The sequence below is a fragment of the Bufo bufo genome, chromosome 2 (assembly GCF_905171765.1).
Source record: "Bufo bufo chromosome 2, aBufBuf1.1, whole genome shotgun sequence".
NCBI classification, from domain to species: domain Eukaryota; kingdom Metazoa; phylum Chordata; class Amphibia; order Anura; family Bufonidae; genus Bufo; species Bufo bufo.
In genome coordinates this window covers 9,614,031-9,636,923 of record NC_053390.1, presented here as the reverse complement: position 1 = coordinate 9,636,923, position 22,893 = coordinate 9,614,031, and the positions used below count along the sequence as shown (strand labels likewise).

Sequence of the window (22,893 nt, the reverse complement as noted above, 5' to 3'; positions counted from 1 at the left end):
AGTTCCCGGTGATTTGACGAGTATTTTTTCTGAGATTGGGACCACTCCCCTTGGGCCGACAATGTTTGGAGATGCGCTCCCCAGCCCCAGAGACTGGCATCCGTGGTGAGGATCAACTGATTTTTCACTATCCACGGTACTCCCTTCTGCAGGTTTGAATTTAATTCCCACCATTTTAGTGAGGACAGAATGTGATGCGGAATCGCTATTAGTCTGTCTAGGGAATCCTGCTTTGAAAACTCCTCAGAACAGGGAGAGACCATAAAACCCTTCCCTTTCTGTTTTCCCGAACTCCAGTTTTCTGTTTTACTCCTTTTGTTTTGAAAACTACCCTTCTTTTTGGGACAAAAAAAATTTAGTTTTTCTTTTCTTTTTATCGTCCGGGAAGCTCTTTTTGGAATCAGAGGCTTTCTCTAGAATCTTATCTAAGTCCTGACCAAAGAGAAGATTACCATAAAACGGGATGTTGCATAATTTTGCCTTGGAGCCTGTGTCTCCAGACCAAGCTTTTAACCAAAGTGCCCTTCTAGAGTTGTTAGCTAGGGCCGTAGCTCTTGCGGTCAGCCTAACGGAATCCGCTGTTGTGTCTGACACAAAATCTACAGCTTTTAATAAGAGGGGGAAGGCGTCTGCAAAGTTTTCATATTGGGTATTGGATTTTAGTAATGCTTCCAGCTGTACCAGCCAACTTTTTAGGGATCTAGCTACGGATGTGGCCGCAATATTAGGTTTAAATAATGCCGCGGTCGCGTCCCAGGTTCTCCTAAGGTTAGCATCCACCTTTTTATCCATAGGGTCACGTAATGACCCCGTATCTTCAAACGATAAAGAAGTATATGAATAAAGTGTCTGTGGATCACTCCAGCTGGACAATACGGAACAGGTGCTCTTGGTCTGAGTGGCCCACCCAGCCACACAAAGGGTAATAGATAATTATAAAAGGTAGACCAGGCACTCTATATATGTAGCCAATAAATGAGATATTTATTTGATAAAATATAAATTGATACTAAAAGCATAAAATCACAGCATTAAATAACGGCATAAAATAATGACACAGTATACAACAATGATATAGTGGCGATGTTAATTAGCAGCAAAATATCAGCAATCGAAATAATGTTAGCAGCCACCAAAGTCTAGCAGAGGAAATGATATAAAGTCCATCCACATGAATCGCAATTGCGAATCAAATATTACTTTATACCTGTAACGGTATAGTATCAGAGTCTTTCTTTCAACTGAATTGTCCAAGTGACGGGTCAATGTCCGTATTGATATAGTTATTCTCCTGGTTGGCTTACGGTATAGCGGGAGGCTAGAGGGTATGGTGTAAAAAGCAGAGTGGCGTCCCACTCAGTTATATACGCTTATTCAATGTTACCTTACTCTTGCTCATTCCCGTCTCTGAATACCGGCTTGTTGCTCTCAGCTGACTCTGTGTCCAGTATAGTTAGCGGATTCAGCGCTTGTTGAAGTCGCCAGCGAATTTAGCGCTTGTTGAAGTCAAGTGCCGCCAGGATTTTTCGTTCCAAAAACTTAGATCAGATCCAGGGGGGATTCTCTACCAGCATGCCGGTGCAAGGTATAGCCCATACGCGTTTCGGGGACGTGTCCCCTTCTTCAGTGGTAACCTTTCGGGGACGTGTCCCTTACTCATCTCACGTACAGGACTCATCTCAGGTTAATTTGCATATGTATTGAATCTGTTTTTTTACACAATAAAAGCACACAGAGCTATGGGGACTGGGTATTGCGGATGTGCTAGCGGCCATCTAGCAACCCATGTCCTCAGCTCTATACACAAAATCCCGGTGACAGGTTCCCTTTAATCAGTTCCTGTCTTAAAGACGGGACTTCCTCCCTGACAATGTTATCAATGCACTTTTCACAAAGTCTTTTAGCATGATTTTCAGGGAGTTTAACAGAACATACGCGACATCTAAGAACTTTAGATTTTTGCGCTATTTTAGGTTTAACAATAATGTCTTTGTCACTCTTCCATACAAAAGGAAGAGATGAGAAAGGCCTATTAGCAGCATGTGCAAGCAGCATTCCAACCTGGATGTCACTCACTGCAACAGGTTGTTCCATAGTTTCCTCCGGATCCATATGTGTGGATGGCCGAGTCTGCAGTAATGCTTGCAACTTCTCTGGTCAGAGGGCGACATTCGTCTGGACCAGGGCGGCAGTTTTAAATCCACATGGCCGGAAGTCTCCCCAGGACCTTCGACGTCATCCAGGCCGGCATCCTCAAGCCACCCCTATTAGGCCCCCGGATGACGTCACCCGTCGGAGCCGAGAATCTCAGGCAGCGGACGGCCTAGAACCCGGAAGTGCTCCATTGAGTGTCCGGGTGCTGCAGTCTGCCACTACGAGCTGGCGCGCGTGAGTTTTAACAAACAAAAAAACGCGGCAGCCACTCCACAGAACGGACTTACTTGCCCAAGGTAAGCCCGTAGCCGGCGCAATGCACCCATTATCATGCGCATAGCTCCCGATCAGAGCGCAGAGATAACTCCTATCCTCCGCCTGGCAGGGACAGGAAGACACTGAAGAGGAGTGAGGAGGCGGGCCCTTTTGAACCTTCCTGGCTGGAGGAGGAGGATAATCTCCAAGTAAGGTGCAGTCATGGAGGGGAGGGGAAAAAGATCCTTACTAACCAATTCAGTCCAGATTCACTATGGATAGCCTCTCAATCCTGAACAGGTCTTTCTCTGCCTGATGTGGGAAGTTAAGCAGAGAGTGCTGTGTTCTGGTACGGATTGGGATTGAGAATAAGGCCAGAAAGTCATCTGCTCAGTTTTCTACTGTGGAAGTGTATACTTCATCAGATCTTTCTTCTGCATAAAGTGAATCATTTATTGAGGTGAATGTGTCTGACCTAATTGGAGTGCAAAGTACACAGCTTCAGGCCTGTAAAGTACAACTAAGTGGGTTCCTCCTCCTAAAGTTAATAAATCGATAGCCAGATTATCTTGGAATTCTGTTGTACCTACAGATACAGAACTATGAGTCCGACGCCCGTCTGTGGTTGCTCCTCCAAGCTGAGAGAATCCTGCCCTCAGGTTGCTGTGGCTGCTTATATTGTCTCCAAAGTCCAAAGGAAATGTATTCTTCAGGTCTACAGTTCCAGCTATGATATGTTTGCTGTAATGCCAAATCCTAACACATGAGTTGTGTGAAAAATCTATGGCCTACATTACGACGGTTAAGTTGCTCTCTGGTATGAGTCAAGTAGACTCATGGGTTCAGAGCTGGATAGGGTAATCGAGACATTGTCATATATGAAATGATCATTACAGCAGTTCTTCAGGGTAAAGATATACCCTTCATAGGTAGTCAATACGAAGACAAGAGGATATAAAGCTTTAAGTCAGTCCGGATGGCTGCATATTTTGTAATCTCAACTAAGGTGGCCGTAACTCCTGAGTGAGGAGCAAGGTGTTATGCTCCTGCAATTCAAAGCCCATCTGTTCAGAATCTCCTCAGCTATTCACACCTTTATGTAGTGGTGTCCTCTACAGCTGCCTCCTTAAGAACATAGAGAATTTCTGTGTTTCCATACCTGGATGATTGGCCATCTTCAGGCTGCTGGCCATTTATTTCAACACCTGTGCTGGGGAAAGTATCTTGGTATCTGGGGAAAGTATCTTGGTTTTAGGCATCATGTAAGGAGTTGCAGAGAAGAGATCCTAAGCCTGCAAGAGATTGGCTTAGAGTTTGCAACTGGCTCATCTGTGTTGTTTTTTCTGACCATTGCTTGAAAAGAGGTAAGGAATTTGATCAGCTGTTTGCTATTGTGCGTTTGCTAATGAGCCTAGCTCACTAAGGTGTTACATTTGTTGCTGGGGGAGGAGCTGGGAAGCAGTGTGTGTATATATAGAGACAGACTCATTAGCTGGCCTAATTCATTAGCTGCAAGTACTACATTAAGTACAGTAAAGAGATATTGCAGGAGATAGTCAGGAGGCAGGCTGGAAGGTGGAAACAATACAAAAAAAGAAAAAAGGTAAGATTTGTTTGATTTAAACTTACAAATTTTTTTTTTTTTTTCCCTCTTTAAAATGGCAGACTTGGTTCAGTGCAGGAATTGTTGTGCATTTATTTCATGTTCCACTCTTTGGAGATTCGGATGCTGTCAGATCTGTAGACAGTTCTACTTACTGCAGCAGGAAATTTCATTTTTGAAATCTGATATATTTAAATTATCTGTTAAACAAACTCCAGCTAGGACTGCTGCAATGCCACTGCCACAGAGGACCCCCAGAAATGGCAGATGGGTTAATGTAGGTTCTGGAAGACTTAGAGTGGTGGATAGAAGACATGTCCCACAGTCGGTGGTTCTCCATAATTCATTTGCAGCACTCTAAGAATGTAAGGACAACATGGATATGGACTCAAGCACAGAGGGTGAGAAACCATCGACTCCTATGTCTAATGTATGCAACAAAAAAGATAAAGTGAAGTCTCAAAGGAAGCAGCTGTTGCTGGGTGATTCAATTATAAGAAGTGTGGAGCTTAAAGAAAATGGTTTTGTGAGATGTCTCCCTGGGGCTACTGCTAGAAGAGATAGAAGACGTATTATTAATATTGTTAAGCAAGCAAAGCAGGAAGGGGACGTGGATCTTCTTGTCCATCTAGGGACAAATGACCTGGCTTGCAATGAAGTGTCAGAGGTGAAAAAATCTTTTATCACACTTGGTAATGACGTACAGGATTTTGCATCCACCATTTCATTTTCTGAAGTTCTGCCTGTGCATAATGTTCAGAATGATAGGCAGAGGCGCATAAAGGAGTTCAACATATGGCTTGGTAAATGGTGTCAAGAGCAAGGATTTGGCTTTGTTTCTCATGATAGCTCTACTTGGAATAGAAAGGAACTGTACAAAAAAGATGGTTTGCATCTTTCTCTCAAAGGAACAAATGTACTCAGTGAACAACTCCAAGAATTTGCGAAAGAGTATTTAAACTAGGAAGGGGGGGCAAAAGAGTGAAAATAAAAGAGTCCAATTGCCCCCCGAAAAAATGACAGAACAGGTCAGAAGCACAGAGGTTAAGAAATGATAAGCTCAGAGTCCTGTCTACAAATGCTCGCAGTTTAGGTAAAAAAATCAATGAACTTGGGTCAATAATGGCATCTGAGAATGTAGATTTAGTGGCTGTTACGGAGACATGGTTTAATGAAAGAAATGACTGGGACATAACCATACCAGGGTACTCTTTATACAGAAGAGACAGAGAAGGCAAAAAAGGAGGAGGAGTGGCCCTGTATGTGAAAGATAGCATTAAATCTAACCTAATACAAGTTGGTGAGGCCAACATAGAGTCAGTTTGGGTTACGTTGCAGTTTGCTAACCATGCAGTAACTCGTGTAGGTGTGATATATAGACCACCTGGTCAAGTTAAAGAACTAGATGATCTACTAGTTGAAGAAATAGCTAAAATGACAATGAAAGGAGAAGTTATCATTATGGGAGATTTCAATCTTCCAGATATAAACTGGAAAACCAAAATAGCAAGTTCTACCAGGAGTACAGATATTCTAAATTCCCTACTGGGGTTATCTCTACTACAAGTTGTTGAGGAGCCAACCCGGAGGGAGGCCATTTTGGATTTGGTATTCACAAATGGGGATTCGGTATATGATGTCATTGTAGGCGAAACATTGGGATCTAGTGATCACCAGTCAGTGTGGTTTAATATAAGAACTGTGAAAGAGTCCCACCACACAAAAACAAAAGTTTTAGATTTTAGAAAAACAGACTTTTCAAAAATGAAATTAGTCATAAATGAGTCCTTATCAGACTGGAACGGATTACATGGAGTCCAGGAGAAATGGGACTACTTAAAAGGTGCATTATTGAAGGCAACAGAAAATTGCATTAGACTTGTCAGTAAAAGCAAAAAAAGGAAGAGACCACTGTGGTACTCAGCAGAAGTGGCCCAAATCATTAAAAATAAAAAGCTAGCATTTTGTAATTATAAAAAAAACCAGAGCAATGAAGATAAGGAAATCTACAAGATTAGGCAGAGAGAGGCCAAGCAAGTTATAAGAACTTCTAAAGCGCAGGCAGAAGAAAAACTAGCTCAGTCTATGAAAAAAGGGGATAAGACATTCTTCAGATATATAAATGAAAAAAGGAAATTAAAACAGGGAATAACTAAATTAAAAACAAAGGACGGAAGGTATGTAGAAGAGAATAAAGGGCTAGCCGACTGCCTTAATGAATACTTCTGTTCAGTTTTTACAAAAGAAAAAGAAGGAGAAGGACCTCCACTAGAAAGGATGACTAATAAATCATTTGATGCATGTATCTTTACAGAGGAAGATGTTCTAAGTTTTCTGTCTAAGGTGAAGACAAATAAGTCACAGGGGCCTGATGAGATACACCCAAAATTATTAAAAGAGCTTAGTGGTGAGCTGGCAAAACCGCTAACAGATTTATTTAACCAATCATTAGTAACAGGAGTCGTCCCGGAAGATTGGAAATTGGCAAATGTCGTGCCCATTCACAAGAAAGGTAGTAGGGAGGAATCGAGCAACTATAGACCAGTGAGTCTGACATCAATAGTAGGCAAATTAATGGAAACCCTATTAAAGGATAGGATGGTGGAACATCTAAAATCCCATGGATTGCAAGATGAAAAACAACATGGGTTTACTTCAGGGAGATCATGTCAAACAAATCTTATAGATTTTTTTGACTGGGTGACTAAAATAATAGACGGTGGAGGTGCAGTAGACATCGCATATCTAGATTTTAGTAAGGCTTTTGACACTGTCCCACATAGAAGACTTATCAATAAACTGCAGTCATTGAGCATGGACTCCCATATTGTTGAGTGGATTAGGCAGTGGCTGAGTGACAGACAGCAGAGGGTTGTAGTCAATGGAGAACATTCAAAACAAGGTAATGTTACCAGTGGGGTTCCACAGGGATCTGTACTGGGACCAATTTTGTTTAATATCTTCATAAGTGATATTGCAAAAGGCCTCGATGGTAAGGTTTGTCTTTTTGCTGATGACACAAAGATATGTAACAGGGTTGATGTTCCTGGAGGGAAACGCCAAATGGAAAAGGATTTAGGAAAACTAGAAGAATGGTCAGAAGTCTGGAAAATGAAATTTAATGTGGATAAGTGCAAGATAATGCACCTGGGGCGTAAAAACCCAAGGGCAGAATATAGAATATTTGACACAGTCCTGACCTCAGTATCTGAGGAAAGGGATTTAGGAGTAATTATTTCAGAAGACTTAAAGGTTGGAAGACAATGTAATAGAGCAGCACGAAATGCCAGCAGCTTGGATGTATAGGGAGAGGTATAAGCAGTAGAAAGAGTGAAGTGCTTATGCCGCTGTACAGAATACTGGTGAGACCTCACTTGGAGTATTGGGCGCAGTACTGGAGGCCATATCTCCAGAAGGATATAGATACTCTAGAGAGAGTTCAGAGAAGAGCTACTAAACTAGTACATGGATTGCAGGATAAAACTTACCAGGAAAGGTTAAAGGACCTTAACATGTATAGCTTGGAAGAAAGAAGAGACAGAGGGGATATGATAGAAACTTTTAAATACATAAAGGGAATCAACTCGGTAAAGGAGGAGAGCATATTTAAAGGAAGAAAAACTACCACAAGAGGACACAGTTTTAAATTAGAGGGGCAAAGGTTTAAAAGTAATATAAGGAAGTATTACTTTACTGAGAGAGTAGTGGATGCATGGAATAGCCTTCCTGCAGAAGTGGTAGCTGCAAATACAGTGAAGGGGTTTAAGCATGCATGGGATAGGCATAAGGCCATCCTTCATATAAGATAGGGCCAGGGACTATTCATAGGATTCAGATATATTGGGCAGACTAGATGGGCCAAATGGTTCTTATCTGCCGACACATTCTATGTTTCTATGGAAACCTTAACCCAGAAGGGTTGAATATTTGGTGTACCCTGTCATTTCAAGCTTGTCAATCGTACAGATGGTAAAAACATTTCACAGATGTTTTGTTTCCCAGATGATTTGGATTCTGTTGACTCTGAACTAGGTTGAGAACTGCACCTAGAGGAGAATATAGTCATTGGGCTCTTGGACCTTGAGAAGTCTCTTTCCTCAAACCCCAAAGACTTTACTGCTATAGAAGATCTTGTTTGACTCTTGAGTAAACAGACAGTGTAAGAGCAGATATTATAAGCAGGGTGGCACTATAAAATACTATTTTAAAAAAACTGTAAAAAAGTTAAAAAAATAATAATAAAAAAAAAATCTTAAAAATCATCCCCTTTCCCCAAAATGTCAATAAAAAAATGGAAACTATAAAACAAATACACTTCATGGGTATCGCCACGTGCGAAAGCGCCCATACTTTTAGACTATTAAATATTTTTCATTTATGGCAAAATGGGAAAAAAAAGTCTAAATACTTGATTTAGCCATTTTTTGGTCTCTTCACCTCCCATAAAAAATTAAATAAAGTAAAATTTTATAAATTTAAAAAAGTAATAAAAAAAAAATACCCCATAATGGTATGAAAACTCCAGATCATACTTCAAAAAATGAACCCTCACATGGCTCCATACACATAACTACACAAAAGTTATAGAGGTCACAATATGGCAATGAAAAGGAAAAAAAACAATTATACTGACCTGGAGAAAGAAAGTAACAGGTCAGTATTACCATATAGGGAACACCGTAAAAATAAAACATAAGGGCTGTTTCACACGAGCGGATGCCGTGCGTGACATTCGCTCCGTGAATGACAGCCAAAACCCGATGCAGACTGCAGAAGCACTACCATGATTGATAATGCTCCGTGCCTCTCTGTGATCTCTTTACTACGAAATCACAGTGACAACTTTATCTCATTGTAATTTCGTAGTAAAGAGATCACATAGAGGCACGGAGCATTATCAATCATGTTAATGCTCCGTGCTTCTGCTGTCCGCATCGTGTCTTGGCTGTCATTCACGGAGCGGATGTCACGCACGGCATCCGCTCATGTGGAACAGCCCTAAAACTGTTGAGTAATTGCGTTATTTTTACAATTTCACCCCACGTGGAATTTTTTTACATCTCCCCACTACATCATTTGCAATATTAAATGGTGGAGTTAGGAAATGCAACTTGTCCGGCAAAAAACAAGCGCTCATACGGCTATGTAAAAGGAAAAAAAGTACTGAAAAGGCAGGGAGTAAAAAACAAAAATGCGAAAAACGCTCCGGGGCTGAAAGGGTTAACTGTAAGGTAAGTCATGAACAGAATATGTATTCCTAAACAGGATTTATCAGATGTTTTATAGAATCTGTTATGTGACATTAATTAAGCTTTTATATCCAAATATACAACCTGAAATGAAAACAAGGTCTATGACCCAGTGATACATTGTTTCGTTATATTGTGGCCATATAGAATAGACCATGCTCTGATTAATAAAAAATATGTGCTATATGTAAAACGAATGAAGTACGAGACTAGGTCACTCTCGGACCATCTACCCCTACTCCTCGAACTCTGCCTGACCCAGAATAAACAAATAGGTTTTTTTTACATCTCCCCACTACATCATTTGCAATATTAAATGGTGGAGTTAGAAAATGCAACTTGTCCGCAAAAAACAAGCACTCATACAGCTATGTAAAAGGAAAAAAAGTACTGGAAAGGCAGGGAGTAAAAAACAAAAATGCGAAAAACGCTCCGGGGCTGAAAGGGTTAACTGTAAGGTTTAAAATATAAGTCATGAACAGAATATGTATGACTAAACAGGATTTATCAGATGTTTTATAGAATCCGTTATGTGACATTAATTAAGCTTTTATATCCAAATATACAACCTGAAATGAAAACAAGGTCTATGACCCAGTGATACATTGTTTCGTTATATTGCCATATGGCTTCTCTCTTGTGCGACTTCACTAATGACCCTAATTATGGCTTTAGAAACAAACAAAAAAAATTCTCATTCTGAATGCAGCTTCTCTTATGTGTGATTCCTCTTATGTTTTAGAAGACTTGATTTATCTGAAAAACGTTTCCAACACTCTGAACACGTACACTCACCTAAAGAATTATTAGGAACACCTATTCTATTTCTCATTAATGCAATTATCTAGTCAACCAATCACATGGCAGTTGCTTCAATGCATTTAGGGGTGTGGTCCTGGTCAAGACAATCTCCTGAACTCCAAACTGAATGTCAGAATGGGAAAGAAAGGTGATTTAAGCAATTTTGAGCGTGGCATGGTTGTTGGTGCCAGACGGGCCGGTCTGAGTATTTCACAATCTGCTCAGTTACTGGGATTTTCACACACAACCATTTCTAGGGTTTACAAAGAATGGTGTGAAAAGGGAAAAACATCCAGTATGCGGCCGTCCTGTGGGCAAAAATGCCTTGTGGATGCTAGAGGTCAGAGGAGAATGGGCCGACTGATTCAAGCTGATAGAAGAGCAACGTTGGCTGAAATAACCACTCGTTACAACCGAGGTCTGCAGCAAAGCATTTGTGAAGCCACAACAGCAGAAGACCCCACCTGGTACCACTCATCTCCACTACAAATAGGAAAAAGAGGCTACAATTTGCACGAGCTCACCAAAATTGGACTGTTGAAGACTGGAAAAATGTTGCCTGGTCTGATGAGTCTCGATTTCTGTTGAGACATTCAAATGGTAGAGTCTGAATTTGGCGCAAACGGAATGAGAACATGTATCCATCCTCTGATGGGTACTTCCAGCAGGATAATGCACCATGTCACAAAGCTCGAATCATTTCAAATTGGTTTCTTGAACATGACAATGAGTTCACTGTACTAAAATGGCCCCCACAGTCACCAGATCTCAACCCAATAGAGCATCTTTGGGATGTGGTGGAACGGGAGCTTCGTGCCCTGGATGTGCATCCCTCAAATCTCCATCAACTGCAAGATGCTATCCTATCAATATGGGCCAACATTTCTAAAGAATGCTATCAGCACCTTGTTGAATCAATGCCACGTAGAATTAAGGCAGTTCTGAAGGCAAAAGGGGGTCCAACACCGTATTAGTATGGTGTTCCTAATAATTCTTTAGGTGAGTGTATATTACTACTCTCCTGTGTGACGTCTTTCATGTTTAACAAGATTTGATTTGTCTGTAAAACATTTCCCACATTCTGAACATGAATATGGCTTCTCTCCTGTGTGAAGTCTTTCATGTTTAACAAGATCTGATTTCCGTGTAAAACATTTCTCACATTCTGAACATGAATATCGTTTCTCTCCTGTGTGACTTCTCTCATGTACAACAAGATTGGATTTCTGTGTGAAACATTTCCCACATTCTGAACATGAATATGGTTTCTCTCCTGTGTGATGTCTTTTATGTTTAACAAGATTTGATTTTTCTGTAAAACACTTCCCACATTCTGAACATGAATATGGTTTCTCTCCTATGTGACATCTCTGATGTTTAACAAGAATTGATTTCCGTGTGAAACATTTCCCACATTCTGAACATGAATATGGCTTCTCTCCTGTGTGACTTCTCTCATGTATAACAAGACTTGATTTCTGCGTGAAACATTTCCCACATTCTGAACATGAATATGGTTTCTCTCCTGTGTGACATCTCTCATGTATAACAAGATCTGAATTACAGGGAGTGCAGAATTATTAGGCAAGTTGTATTTTTGAGGATTAATTTTATTATTGAACAACAACCATGTTCTCAATGAACCCAAAAAACTCATTAATATCAAAGCTGAATATTTTTGGAAGTAGTTTTTAGTTTGTTTTTAGTTTTAGCTATTTTAGGGGGATATCTGTGTGTGCAGGTGACTATTACTGTGCATAATTATTAGGCAACTTTACAAAAAACAAATATATACCCATTTCAATTATTTATTTTTACCAGTGAAACCAATATAACATCTCAACATTCACAAATATACATTTCTGACATTCAAAAACAAAACAAAAACAAATCAGTGACCAATATAGCCACCTTTCTTTGCAAGGACACTCAAAAGCCTGCCATCCATGGATTCTGTCAGTGTTTTGATCTGTTCACCATCAACATTGCGTGCAGCAGCAACCACAGCCTCCCAGACACTGTTCAGAGAGGTGTACTGTTTTCCCTCCTTGTAAATCTCACATTTGATGATGGACCACAGGTTCTCAATGGGGTTCAGATCAGGTGAACAAGGAGGCCATGTCATTAGATTTTCTTCTTTTATACCCTTGCTTGCCAGCCACGCTGTGGAGTACTTGGACGCGTGTGATGGAGCATTGTCCTGCATGAAAATCATGTTTTTCTTGAAGGATGCAGACTTCTTCCTGTACCACTGCTTGAAGAAGGTGTCTTCCAGAAACTGGCAGTAGGACTGGGAGTTGAGCTTGACTCCATCCTCAACCCGAAAAGGCCCCACAAGCTCATCTTTGATGATACCAGCCCAAACTAGTACTCCACCTCCACCTTGCTGGTGTCTGAGTCGGACTGGAGCTCTCTGCCCTTTACCAATCCAGCCACGGGCCCATCCATCTGGCCCATCAAGACTCACTCTCATTTCATCAGTCCATAAAACCTTAGAAAAATCAGTCTTGAGATATTTCTTGGCCCAGTCTTGACGTTTCAGCTTGTGTGTCTTGTTCAGTGGTGGTCGTCTTTCAGCCTTTCTTACCTTGGCCATGTCTCTGAGTATTGCACACCTTGTGCTTTTGGGCACTCCAGTGATGTTGCAGCTCTGAAATATGGCCAAACTGGTGGCAAGTGGCATCTTGGCAGCTGCACGCTTGACTTTTCTCAGTTCATGGGCAGTTATTTTGCGCCTTGGTTTTTCCACACGCTTCTTGCGACCCTGTTGACAATTTTGAATGAAACGCTTGATTGTTCGATGATCACGCTTCAGAAGCTTTGCAATTTTAAGAGTGCTGCATCCCTCTGCAAGATATCTCACTATTTTTGACTTTTCTGAGCCTGTCAAGTACTTCTTTTGACCCATTTTGCCTAATAATTATGCACACCTGATATAGGGTGTTGATGTCATTAGACCACACCCCTTCTCATTACAGAGATGCACATCACCTAATATGCTTAATTGGTAGTAGGCTTTCGAGCCTATACAGCTTGGAGTAAGACAACATGCATAAAGAGGATGATGTGGTCAAAATACTCATTTGCCTAATAATTCTGCACTCCCTGTATTTGTGAAGCATTTCCCACATTCTGAACATGAATATGGTTTCTCTCCTGTGTGATGTCTTTCATGTTTAACAAGATTTGATTTCTCTGTAAAATACTTTCCAAATTCTGAACATGAATATGGTTTCTCTCCTATGTGACATCTCTGATGTCTAACAAGAATTGATTTCCGTGTGAAACATTTCCCACATTCTGAACATGAATATGATTTCTCTCCTGTGTGACTTCTCTCATGTATAACAAGACTTGATTTCTGCGTGAAACATTTCCCACATTCTGAACATGAAAACGGCTTTCCCCCAGTGTGACTTCTCTCATGTATAACAAGATTTGATTTCTGCGTGAAACATTTCCCACATTTTGAACATGAATACATTTTCTCTCCTTTGTGACGTCTTCGGTGTGTAGAAAGTCCTGAGCCGTTTGTGGATTCTTTACCACAATGAAACCTTTTAATCCTTTTCTGACTTGTACTAGCGGTAACATTCTGTGATTGGTCAGGAGAAGGTTCCTCATAATTAGGAGGATTATATGATAGATCTGTACTGTGAATTCCTGGACGTACATTAAGGGTAATGAGGTTTTCTCCTGAAGAGCGCTGCAGGATATCTTCGTCTAGTGGTAATATGATATTTTCACATTTCTTACTGGGATTTTCTGTTAAGATAAAAATGCAAATTTGTTTTAAAGTATTTTTTATTATTTTTTGCAAACTACAGAGTAGACAAACTGATAACTAGAGATGAGCGAATCGAAACTGACTAAGTGGAAGTCGATCCGAATTTCAGGAAAAATTAGATTTGCAAGAAATGTGAATTTCCCTGCGCTTCGTGGTAACGAATCGCAAGTTTTCCTAAAAAGCCGGCTACACATGTGAGGACATGGGGCAAGAAACTCTGGGAAGGCGGGATGACCCATAATGCCATGCATGCAGTCAAGTAGCAGCCAGCCAGCCCTGTGATGTCATAGCCCTATAATTACCCGCAGCCATCTTGGATTCTACCATTTTCCAGCGTTCTGAGTACAGGGAGAGATGTTGCAGGGGCTAGGGAGAGTGATAGGGAAAACCTCATTGTGAACAAAAAGCGATTTAAAAGTGCAGGGAAAGATTATTTGGGGATCCAAATAGCCATTATACAGCTCTGACGTAAAACTTCGTGGCACAACGCCAATGGATGCTTGGAGTCGGGTTCCCACCCCGTGTTTGCGAATAAAGAAAACTCCAGCATTTGTGATGCAAAAGGGGTAAACTTTTATTGAAATGCACGTGGTGAGCGCGATTACATCATCTAAGGTCCTTTTGCAGGTCCTGAAAGAAGAAGAAAGAAGACGATGCCGGCTGCGCGATCAAGTGGATAAGGCGAGTTTTTTGTTTTTTTTAACCCCTCAATCGACATTTTAGTAAGCATTCTGTCGAATGCTATTATTTTCCCTTATAACCATGATCAAGGTGCACTGATCTATCCGTGCAACTGCATGCCATCCTTATCCACTAAGCACAGTTATCCATTGAATCACTTCTTCCAGCGGCATCAGTTTGATAAATGCCACAATTGGCCGAAACGTTACTGCAAATAAAAGACGCATTTCAATAAAAGTTTACCCCTTTTGCATTATACAGCTCTGTCATTCCAGCTAATTGTTCTTGGGGTGCAAGTGCTATGTTGAAAAGCCTTTAGTGGCTTGTAACTGTGGACCAAAAATATATATATACGCAGTTCACTTCTGCAGCTATATGTGGTGAAAGCGTTTAGTGTCGTATTTCAGTACAAAAAGAAAAATATATACGCAGTTCACTTGCAGTTACAGTATTTGTGCTAAAAGTGTTTATTGACGTATTTCAGCACTACAAGAGAAAAAGAGAAATATATACACAATTTACTTTTGCAGTGATTTGCGCTTAAAGCATTTATTGACGTATTTCAGTACTACAAGAGAAATATATATGCAGTTCACTTTGGCAGTTATACAGTATGTATTAAAACCTTTAGGCCTCTTTCACACGGGTGTCCCGTTTTTGCTCCAGAAGCATCGCGTGTGCATTGCGGGAAAACTGCGCTAGTAGGCACGCAATTGCAGTCAGTTTTGTCTGCGATTGCGTACCGATGTTCAGTTTTTTCCGCACGAGTGCAATGTGTTTTGCACACGTGTGAGAAAAAACTGAATGTGGTACCCAGACCTGAACTTCTTTACTTAAGTTTGGGTATGGGTTAGGTGTTTTATTCATTTTATTATTTTCCCTTATAACATGGTTATAAAGGAAAATAATAGCATTCTTAATACAGAATGCTTACTAGAATGTGGATTAAGGGGTTAAAAAAAATTAACTCACCTCATCCACTTTTTTGCGCAGCCGGCATAGTCTTCTTGCTTCTTCTTTCATGACCTGAAAAAGGACCTTTGATGACGTAATCGCACTCACCACGTGATCCTTCTATCTTTATTCAGCAGGATTACGCTGACATCACCACACTCACCACGTGGTGAGCGAGATTACGTCATCAAAGGTCCTTTTGCAGGTCATGAAAGAAGAAGAAAGAAGACGATGCCGGCTGCGCGGTCAAGTTGATAAGGCGAGTTAGTTTTTTTTATTTTTTAACCCCTCAATCAACATTTTAGTAAGCATTCTGTATTAAGAATGCTATTATTTTCCTTTATAACCATGTTATAAGGGAAAATAATACAGTGAAATTACTTTAATGAGGTCCGGGGTTGCTCATCCCTATCATCTCTTAGCAACCATACGTTAAAATCGCACCGCATCCGCACTTGCTTGCAATTTTAACGCAGCCCCATTCATTTCTATGGGGCCTGCGTTGCGTGAAAAATGCAGAATATAGAACATGCTGCGATTTTCACTCAACGCACAAGAGATGCGTGAAAATCACCGCTCATGTGCACAGCCCCATTGAAGTGAATGGGTCCAGATTCAGTGCGGGTGCAATGCGTTCACCTCACGCATCGCACCCGCTCGGAAAACTCGCCCGTGTGAAGGGGCCTTTGTGATGTATTTCAATAGAAAAACCAAATATATTCAGCATTCAGCGCTGCAGTAATATTTGTGGTAAAAACTTTAGTGATGTAGTTCGGTAGAAAACGAAAAATTTATTCTGCGTTCAGCGCCGCAGTTATACGTGGTAAAGCCTTTCGTTTAGTAAACTAAAAATGTATTCTTATAAAAATGCATCCTTATTAAGGAGTGGTGCACGGGTTCACGGAAGCAGCGGCGGTAGAAGTATATCAGTGTGGAGTGTTGGGGGTAAAATCACCTACTCGGCAGTGTGGCAGTTTTTTGTTAAACCGCCAGAGGAGGTGAACATGGCCATATGTAGAATATGTGGGCAGAAGGTGAAGAGTGGCCATGTTGGCACCACGGCCCTGCTTCAACATGTGCAGCATCACCATAAAGTGGCCTCGGAGAACCGTGGCTCTGATGTGGTGGTTCAGCCGGCCGCAGCAACCGCTGCATCACCCAGTGGCACGCAGCACCCGATTTCAGGCAGTCAAGGCTCCACCACCTCAGTCGAAGGGAGCTGTCTGTCGTTTCCATCGTCTGCTGGTCCCGATGCTCCTGCTCCTCATCAGTCATTCTGTCAGCAATTGATCACCAAAGCGGTTGCCAAGAGACAACAGTATGCGTGCACACATCCAACAGCGCAGAAGCTGAAAGTGCTCCTGTCCAAGTTGCTGGTGCTGCAGTCCCTCCCTTTCCAAGTGGTGGACTCTGCACCTTTGTGCTGAGCCGAGGTGGAGAGTCTCAAGCAGGGGTGGCCAACCTTATAGACACAAAGAGCCAAAAACAAAAAAAATAAATAAACTATGACTACCAGGAGCCACAAGCTATACATTTACACATAAGTCACCGCATTTTTCGCCCTACAAAATGCACCTAGGTTTTAACAAAGAAAAATAAGAGAACAAAAAGATTTTTCATCTGATCTGCTAAAAATATTTTTTCTTATTTTTCGTTAGCAGAGAAAAAAAGGACTCCTAAATCAGATCCCCAATCCTTATCTGACCTAAAATAAGATCCCCAAACCTCATCAGACCTCCAAATCAGACCCACAAAATAAGACCCATAATATTCAGATCAGACAACACAAATCCGACTCCCAGTGTCAGACCCTCAGTGCTCAGATCTTCCCCCAACCAATGCTGAGATCTCCCCCCATGCTCAGATCTGACCCCCATGCTCAGACCTGACCAACCCATGCTCAAACAAGACCCCCCATGCTCAGATCTGCCCCCATGCTCAGATCTGTCCCCCGTGCTCAGATCTGAACCCCCATGCTCAGATATTCCCCATGCTCAGATCTGATCTCCATTGCTCAGATCAGGACCCCCCCTAAACTCAGATCAGACCCCCATTGTCCAGATCAGGACACTGCCCCCCCCCATGCTGAGATCAGAACTTCCCATGCTTAGATCAGACCCCCATGCTCAGTTCTATAATTTAAAAAAAATCCCTCTCCTGATCAGGCACTGGGCTCCTGCTCGGACACCTGTACTCTGCAAGTCTGACATGCTCTCCACTGTCACGAAGAAAAGTTGCTGCAATGGCGCAAATTCGCTGATGGAAATGGACGTGGGACTTCAATATAGATTTTTTATTCTTTTATTTAGAGAAAGTGCATGACCATGTAAACAACGCGTTTCGGGGACAAACAGTTCCCCTTCATCAGGTTAGATGACAATACATACATAAAAGTGAATATTTATAATGTGAGAAAGCACACCCATGTACCGCCCACAGTGGGAGGGGCTGGCACTGGGTGTCGTCTTAGTGGCAATGTGCACAAATCACATAAACCTAAAAGTAGCAGCAGATGCCAAGTGAAGTTTACATAAATAAAAACAATTATGTCAAAAATATCAAAAGATTCTAAGTGTTTTTTATATAACAAGTTGTTGGTAAAACAGATAGGGAGATCATGTGACCGCAGATGCGGTCACATGGTGTATGACGTCACAGAGGAGGGCGGGGGTAGTCAACCAATTGATTCTTTAGATGTGGCCACATGGTGCGATCACATGATACGGTCACATGGTATAGTGCATCACTGAGCAGGGCAGAGATACGTAAAAAAAATAAAAGTTTCATTAACATAATGGTGGGAGTAAATACTGAGAGTGACACTATAAGTAAATTAAAAAAGCTGATAATAAATAATTAAAAAGGACATTTAGCCCAACATAAATACATAATAATGGCAATTAGATAATAGATTGAGTAATAAAAAATAGAAAAGGTAATAAAAAGGAGGAATGTTAAAATTGGCACTATGGGTGACATTAGTAGGCGTATTAGAGTTCAAAATTATAAATAGTCAAAAGACAGAGCAATTTGCCCGAAGGCTACATAGCAAATTATTATATGGCAACGTTGGAGAAATAATGTTACGGTATTTTTCGCCCCATAAGACGCACTCCCCCCCCCCAAAAAAATGCCCCTGCGTCTTATGGGGCGAATGCTGACATTTTTACATCGCAGGCTGTGATGTATGAGCGAGCGGGGAGGGACTGGGAGGAGGAGCTGGGCGCCGGCGGGGCGGTGCAGTCACTGTAGTCCGGCCCCGCCGCTCCAGTGCTACAGTATACAAATATAAAATGTCTCATTCAATTAAAAGTGATTACACATGCCCCCCCCCACTTTTAATATTACCGTACACCCTAACAGCTTCTGTAGAATGCAGGCAGGCGGCAGCGTAACTCCCTGATGTCACGTGCCTGCGCCGCCTACTTTATGAATGAAGCAGGCGGCGCAGGCACGTGACGTCAGTGAGTGACGCGCCGCCCGCCCGGCCTGCGTTGTACAGAAGCTGTTAGGGTGTACGGTAATATTAGGAGTGAGGGGGCATGTTTAATCACTTTTAATTGAATGAGACATTTTATATTTGTATACTGCAGCACTGGAACCCGTGGGGGGGTGGGGAATCTGTGGATGACAGTTTTATGGGGGACATCTGTGGATGGCACTGTTAAGGGCTGGGGGGTCTGTGGATGGCACATATATAACAGTGCCATCCACAGATCCCCATAACAGTGCCATCCACAGATCCCCCATAACAGTGCCATCCACAGATCCCCCATAACAGTGCCATCCACAGATCCCCATAACAGTGCCATCCACAGATCCCCCATAACAGTGCCATCCACAGATCCCCCATAACAGTGCCATCCACAGATCCCCCATAACAGTGCCATCCACAGATCCCCCATAACAGTGCCATCCACAGATCCCCCATAACAGTGCCATCCACAGATCCCCCATAACAGTGCCATCCACAGATCCCCCATAACAGTGCCATCCACAGATCCCCCCCATAACAGTGCGTCATCCACAGATCCCCCATAACAGTGCCATCCACAGATCCCCCATAACAGTGCCATCCCCAGATCCCCCCATAACAGTGTCCTTCACAGATCCCCCATAACAGTGTCCTTCACAGATCCCCCATAAAAGTGCCATCCACAGATCCCCCATAATAGTGCCATCCACAGATCCCCAGTAACAGTGCCATCCACAGACCACCATTAGTTCCAAACCCACCAAAAGCACACCTTTTGGTTAAATTTTCCCCCCCTTATTTTCCTCCCCAAAAGGTGCGTCTTATGGGCCGGTGCGTCTTGTAGGGCGAAAAATACGGTATATGAAGAAAAAATATATATATATATTTCTATAAATTGTTATATTATAGTGTAAAAAGTCTTAGGAATGTGTGGGGGAGAACCTAATAAATTTATAACTTAATCTCAAAGGCTTCGTTCAACCCATATGGGCTTAAAGGGATTCTGTCATCAGATTTTACCCCTATAACCTAAACATATGCTCATGTCCAGACTAATAAGAATAATCCTAAACTGACCTTATTAAACCTCACTGTGGCTCTATTTGCCCAAAACACAGGTTTTTATAACCGGTCAATCACTTACTTAAGGTGCCCAAGGATAGGTCCGTTAATACAGGGTGCCCGCCCGCACCCCTCGCCGTCCGGTGCCCAGCGAAAATGTGATCGCGGGGTGCTGATGTGTTGGGAAGCTTACCTTGCTTCCGATCAGGGCCCTGAGCCTGTCTTCAGTTGCCTCTCTGGCGCAGCCTGCTGGTCGACGTTTGAATAGCATTGCTATTGAAATGTAATGCATTATAGAGATAATGCATTACATTTTAAAAGCAATCAAAATCCTCTATATTATAGTCCCCTTGTGGGACTATTAAGAAGTAAAAAAAATAGAAAAAAAATACACATTTATTAAATTTAAAAAATTCCATAAAATTTAAAAATATGCTTTTTTTTTCCTTTGAAAATACGCTTTTCAATGACAAAAATTGCAAAGAGAAAATATTCCCCATATGTTTGGTATTGCCGCGTCCGTAACGACCCGGACTACATAAATATTACTAATTTATTCTTAGTTTCCACCGAAAAAAAATTAATAACAAGCGATCAAAAAGCGAAATTTACTCCAAAACGATACCAATGAAGAATACAAGTCGTCCCTCAAAAATCAAGCCCTCACACAACTCCATAGAATTTTTTTTTTAAAAGTTATGGGTCTTGTGAAGTGGCAATGCAAAATCATTTTTTTGGTTAATAAAAGGGGTTTTATTGCAAAAAAAGTAGTAAAACGTAAAAAAAAAAAAAGTATTTAGTATCACTGTAATCGTACTGACCCAGAGAATAAAGATATTATGTTATTTGTACCGAAAAATAAACGCCGTAAAATTTATAATGTAAAAATGCAGTGGCAGTATTGCTATTTTTCCCCATCTCCCTCCCAGAAAGAGTTAATAAAAGTTAATCAGAAAGTTATGTGTACCCCAAAATAGCGCCATTAAAAACTACAACTTGTCCCGTAAAAACAATTTGCTAGGTGCAAGGATGTTTTTTCAAGGTTGGCGCTCTTCTATATGTTAGACGGGGAACCTTTTGGATAATCTTCTCAGGATATGCCAGTGTTTCTCCAGTATTGTTTTAATGTTATCATGGTTTTGGTTGTAGGTGGTTATAAAATTACAACGAAAAGGATTACTCTATATCCCCTTCTTTTTCCCGTATAGGTACAAGGCATTCTAATTGTGAGAGTGCAGTAGCTTTTTTTTCTAGCACCTGAGACAATATTGGTTGGATAACCTTTTTGGCTGAACCGGGTAGTGAGCGCGTCGCACTGGTTAGCGAAATCCTCATCGGTAGTGCAATTCCGCCGGATTCTCTTAAATTGACTGTAGGGAATGTTAGTTTTCCATTTTCTATAATGGGTGCTCTTAAAATCCAAATAACTATTCCTATCGACCTTCTTGAAAAAAAAAGTCTGTGTCCTGATTTTTTATCCATCTCCAGTGTCGGAATAAAAGCAGCTCCTTCAGACCCAAGATGTTGCCAGAAATAGAAAGATCTAAAGACCTAGAAAGATCTAAAGACTTTCGAAGATCCGAGCATTTTTTCATTCTTTTTGCCGGAAGGAACAAAGGTCTTAAAACTTCTAAGCCAACATTAAGCGTTGGATCAAAGAAGCCATCAGTGTAGCTTTTGTCGCCCAGGGATTGGCGCCCTCTGCTTTTGTCCACGCTCATTCTACCCGAGTGATAGCTTCCTCTACGGCGGAGAGGAGCCTAGTACCTTTGAAGCACATTTGTGCTGCCGCCTCATGGAGTTCCCACGCTACATTTGTAAGCCATTATAGGCTTGACTTGAGGAGTTCAGCACACACAAAGTCTGCTTATAAATCGGATCCCAAAGACTGCTCTACTTAGGAATCTGCCCAGAAGTGGATCTGGGAGTTGCAAGATTATCCAAAAAGTCTATTTCTCCTTATGAGGAGTCTGCCGTGCTATTAGACTCTCCTCCTTGCCCGCCAGGCCGGTGCTAGAGCTCTGCACATTCGGTTAAGTAAATTGACTCCTGATTTGTAAGATGGGATTCCAAGAATTTTTTTTTGTATAAAATCCCTCTTTATAAACTGCCTGTGGAGTATTAGTGGGATCTGCCTATTGCCTCCTGTGAGGCCGGACACACCGGACTGAGGTGAATGTGAGGATCTCGCAGTGTCAGTGAGAAGTCCCGTTCTGGCCTCCGCTCAGGGCAGCACAGCAGCATCACACAGCATTATAATGATGTATAATTCCCTGTAATCTCCTGCAGTACACAGACATAATGCTGACAGTGTAATACCACACCCTATGGACCACGGTGACACATCAATATTAATACTTACCTTTAAAGAATCTTTTCCTTGTTGCCATAACTTCAGCCAGAAGAGCGAGTGATCTCCAAGCTCTGTCCTGTCAGGACCCTCACAGATCTGCTGCCCCATCTGCTTCTTAGCCCTTTACCTGGCTTTATTCCCAAGGTGTCTTCAGCTTCTAATATCAGTCCAGAAATGGTTCTTCTGCTCCTGTCTGTGCATTGGCTCTGCATCCTCCTCAGAGTGGCTGGACCCGTGGTGGGGTTCATACCTGGTCCCCGCCGCTGGACTCTGGCTGCACCACTCCACGGCCGCCTCCACTGGTCCCGGATCTCTGGGAATCAACATTCTGTTGACGGTCGTCACGTGACTGCTGCAGCCAATCGCCGGTCACAGCGGTGACCTGTCCCTCTTGCTCTACACGACCCAGTGACGTCCCGTTTCCCGCCATCCATGATGCCGCCCGCAGGTATCTTCCGGCCTATGGCCAGAGATGCTGTGAGCAGTTGTGATGACATCACAGTGCTGCGTTCCTGCGCC

At 41.9% G+C, this 22,893-nt stretch overlaps 1 protein-coding gene across 1 annotated transcript in view; it reads right to left on the bottom strand.

Annotated features, from left to right (window-relative positions):
- Window positions 1–22,482, bottom strand: part of LOC120990611 (zinc finger protein 260-like) — a 72,486-nt gene extending 50,004 nt beyond the window's left edge. Inside the window, exons 1-3 of the mRNA XM_040419531.1 lie at window positions 22,384–22,482; window positions 13,165–13,315; window positions 11,102–11,617 (exon numbers count right to left, since the gene is read on the bottom strand). Coding sequence (XP_040275465.1) covers window positions 11,102–11,617; window positions 13,165–13,315; window positions 22,384–22,482 — 766 coding nt within the window. The remainder of the gene's footprint in view (window positions 1–11,101; window positions 11,618–13,164; window positions 13,316–22,383) is intronic.
- Window positions 22,483–22,893: the final 411 nt, after the last annotated feature.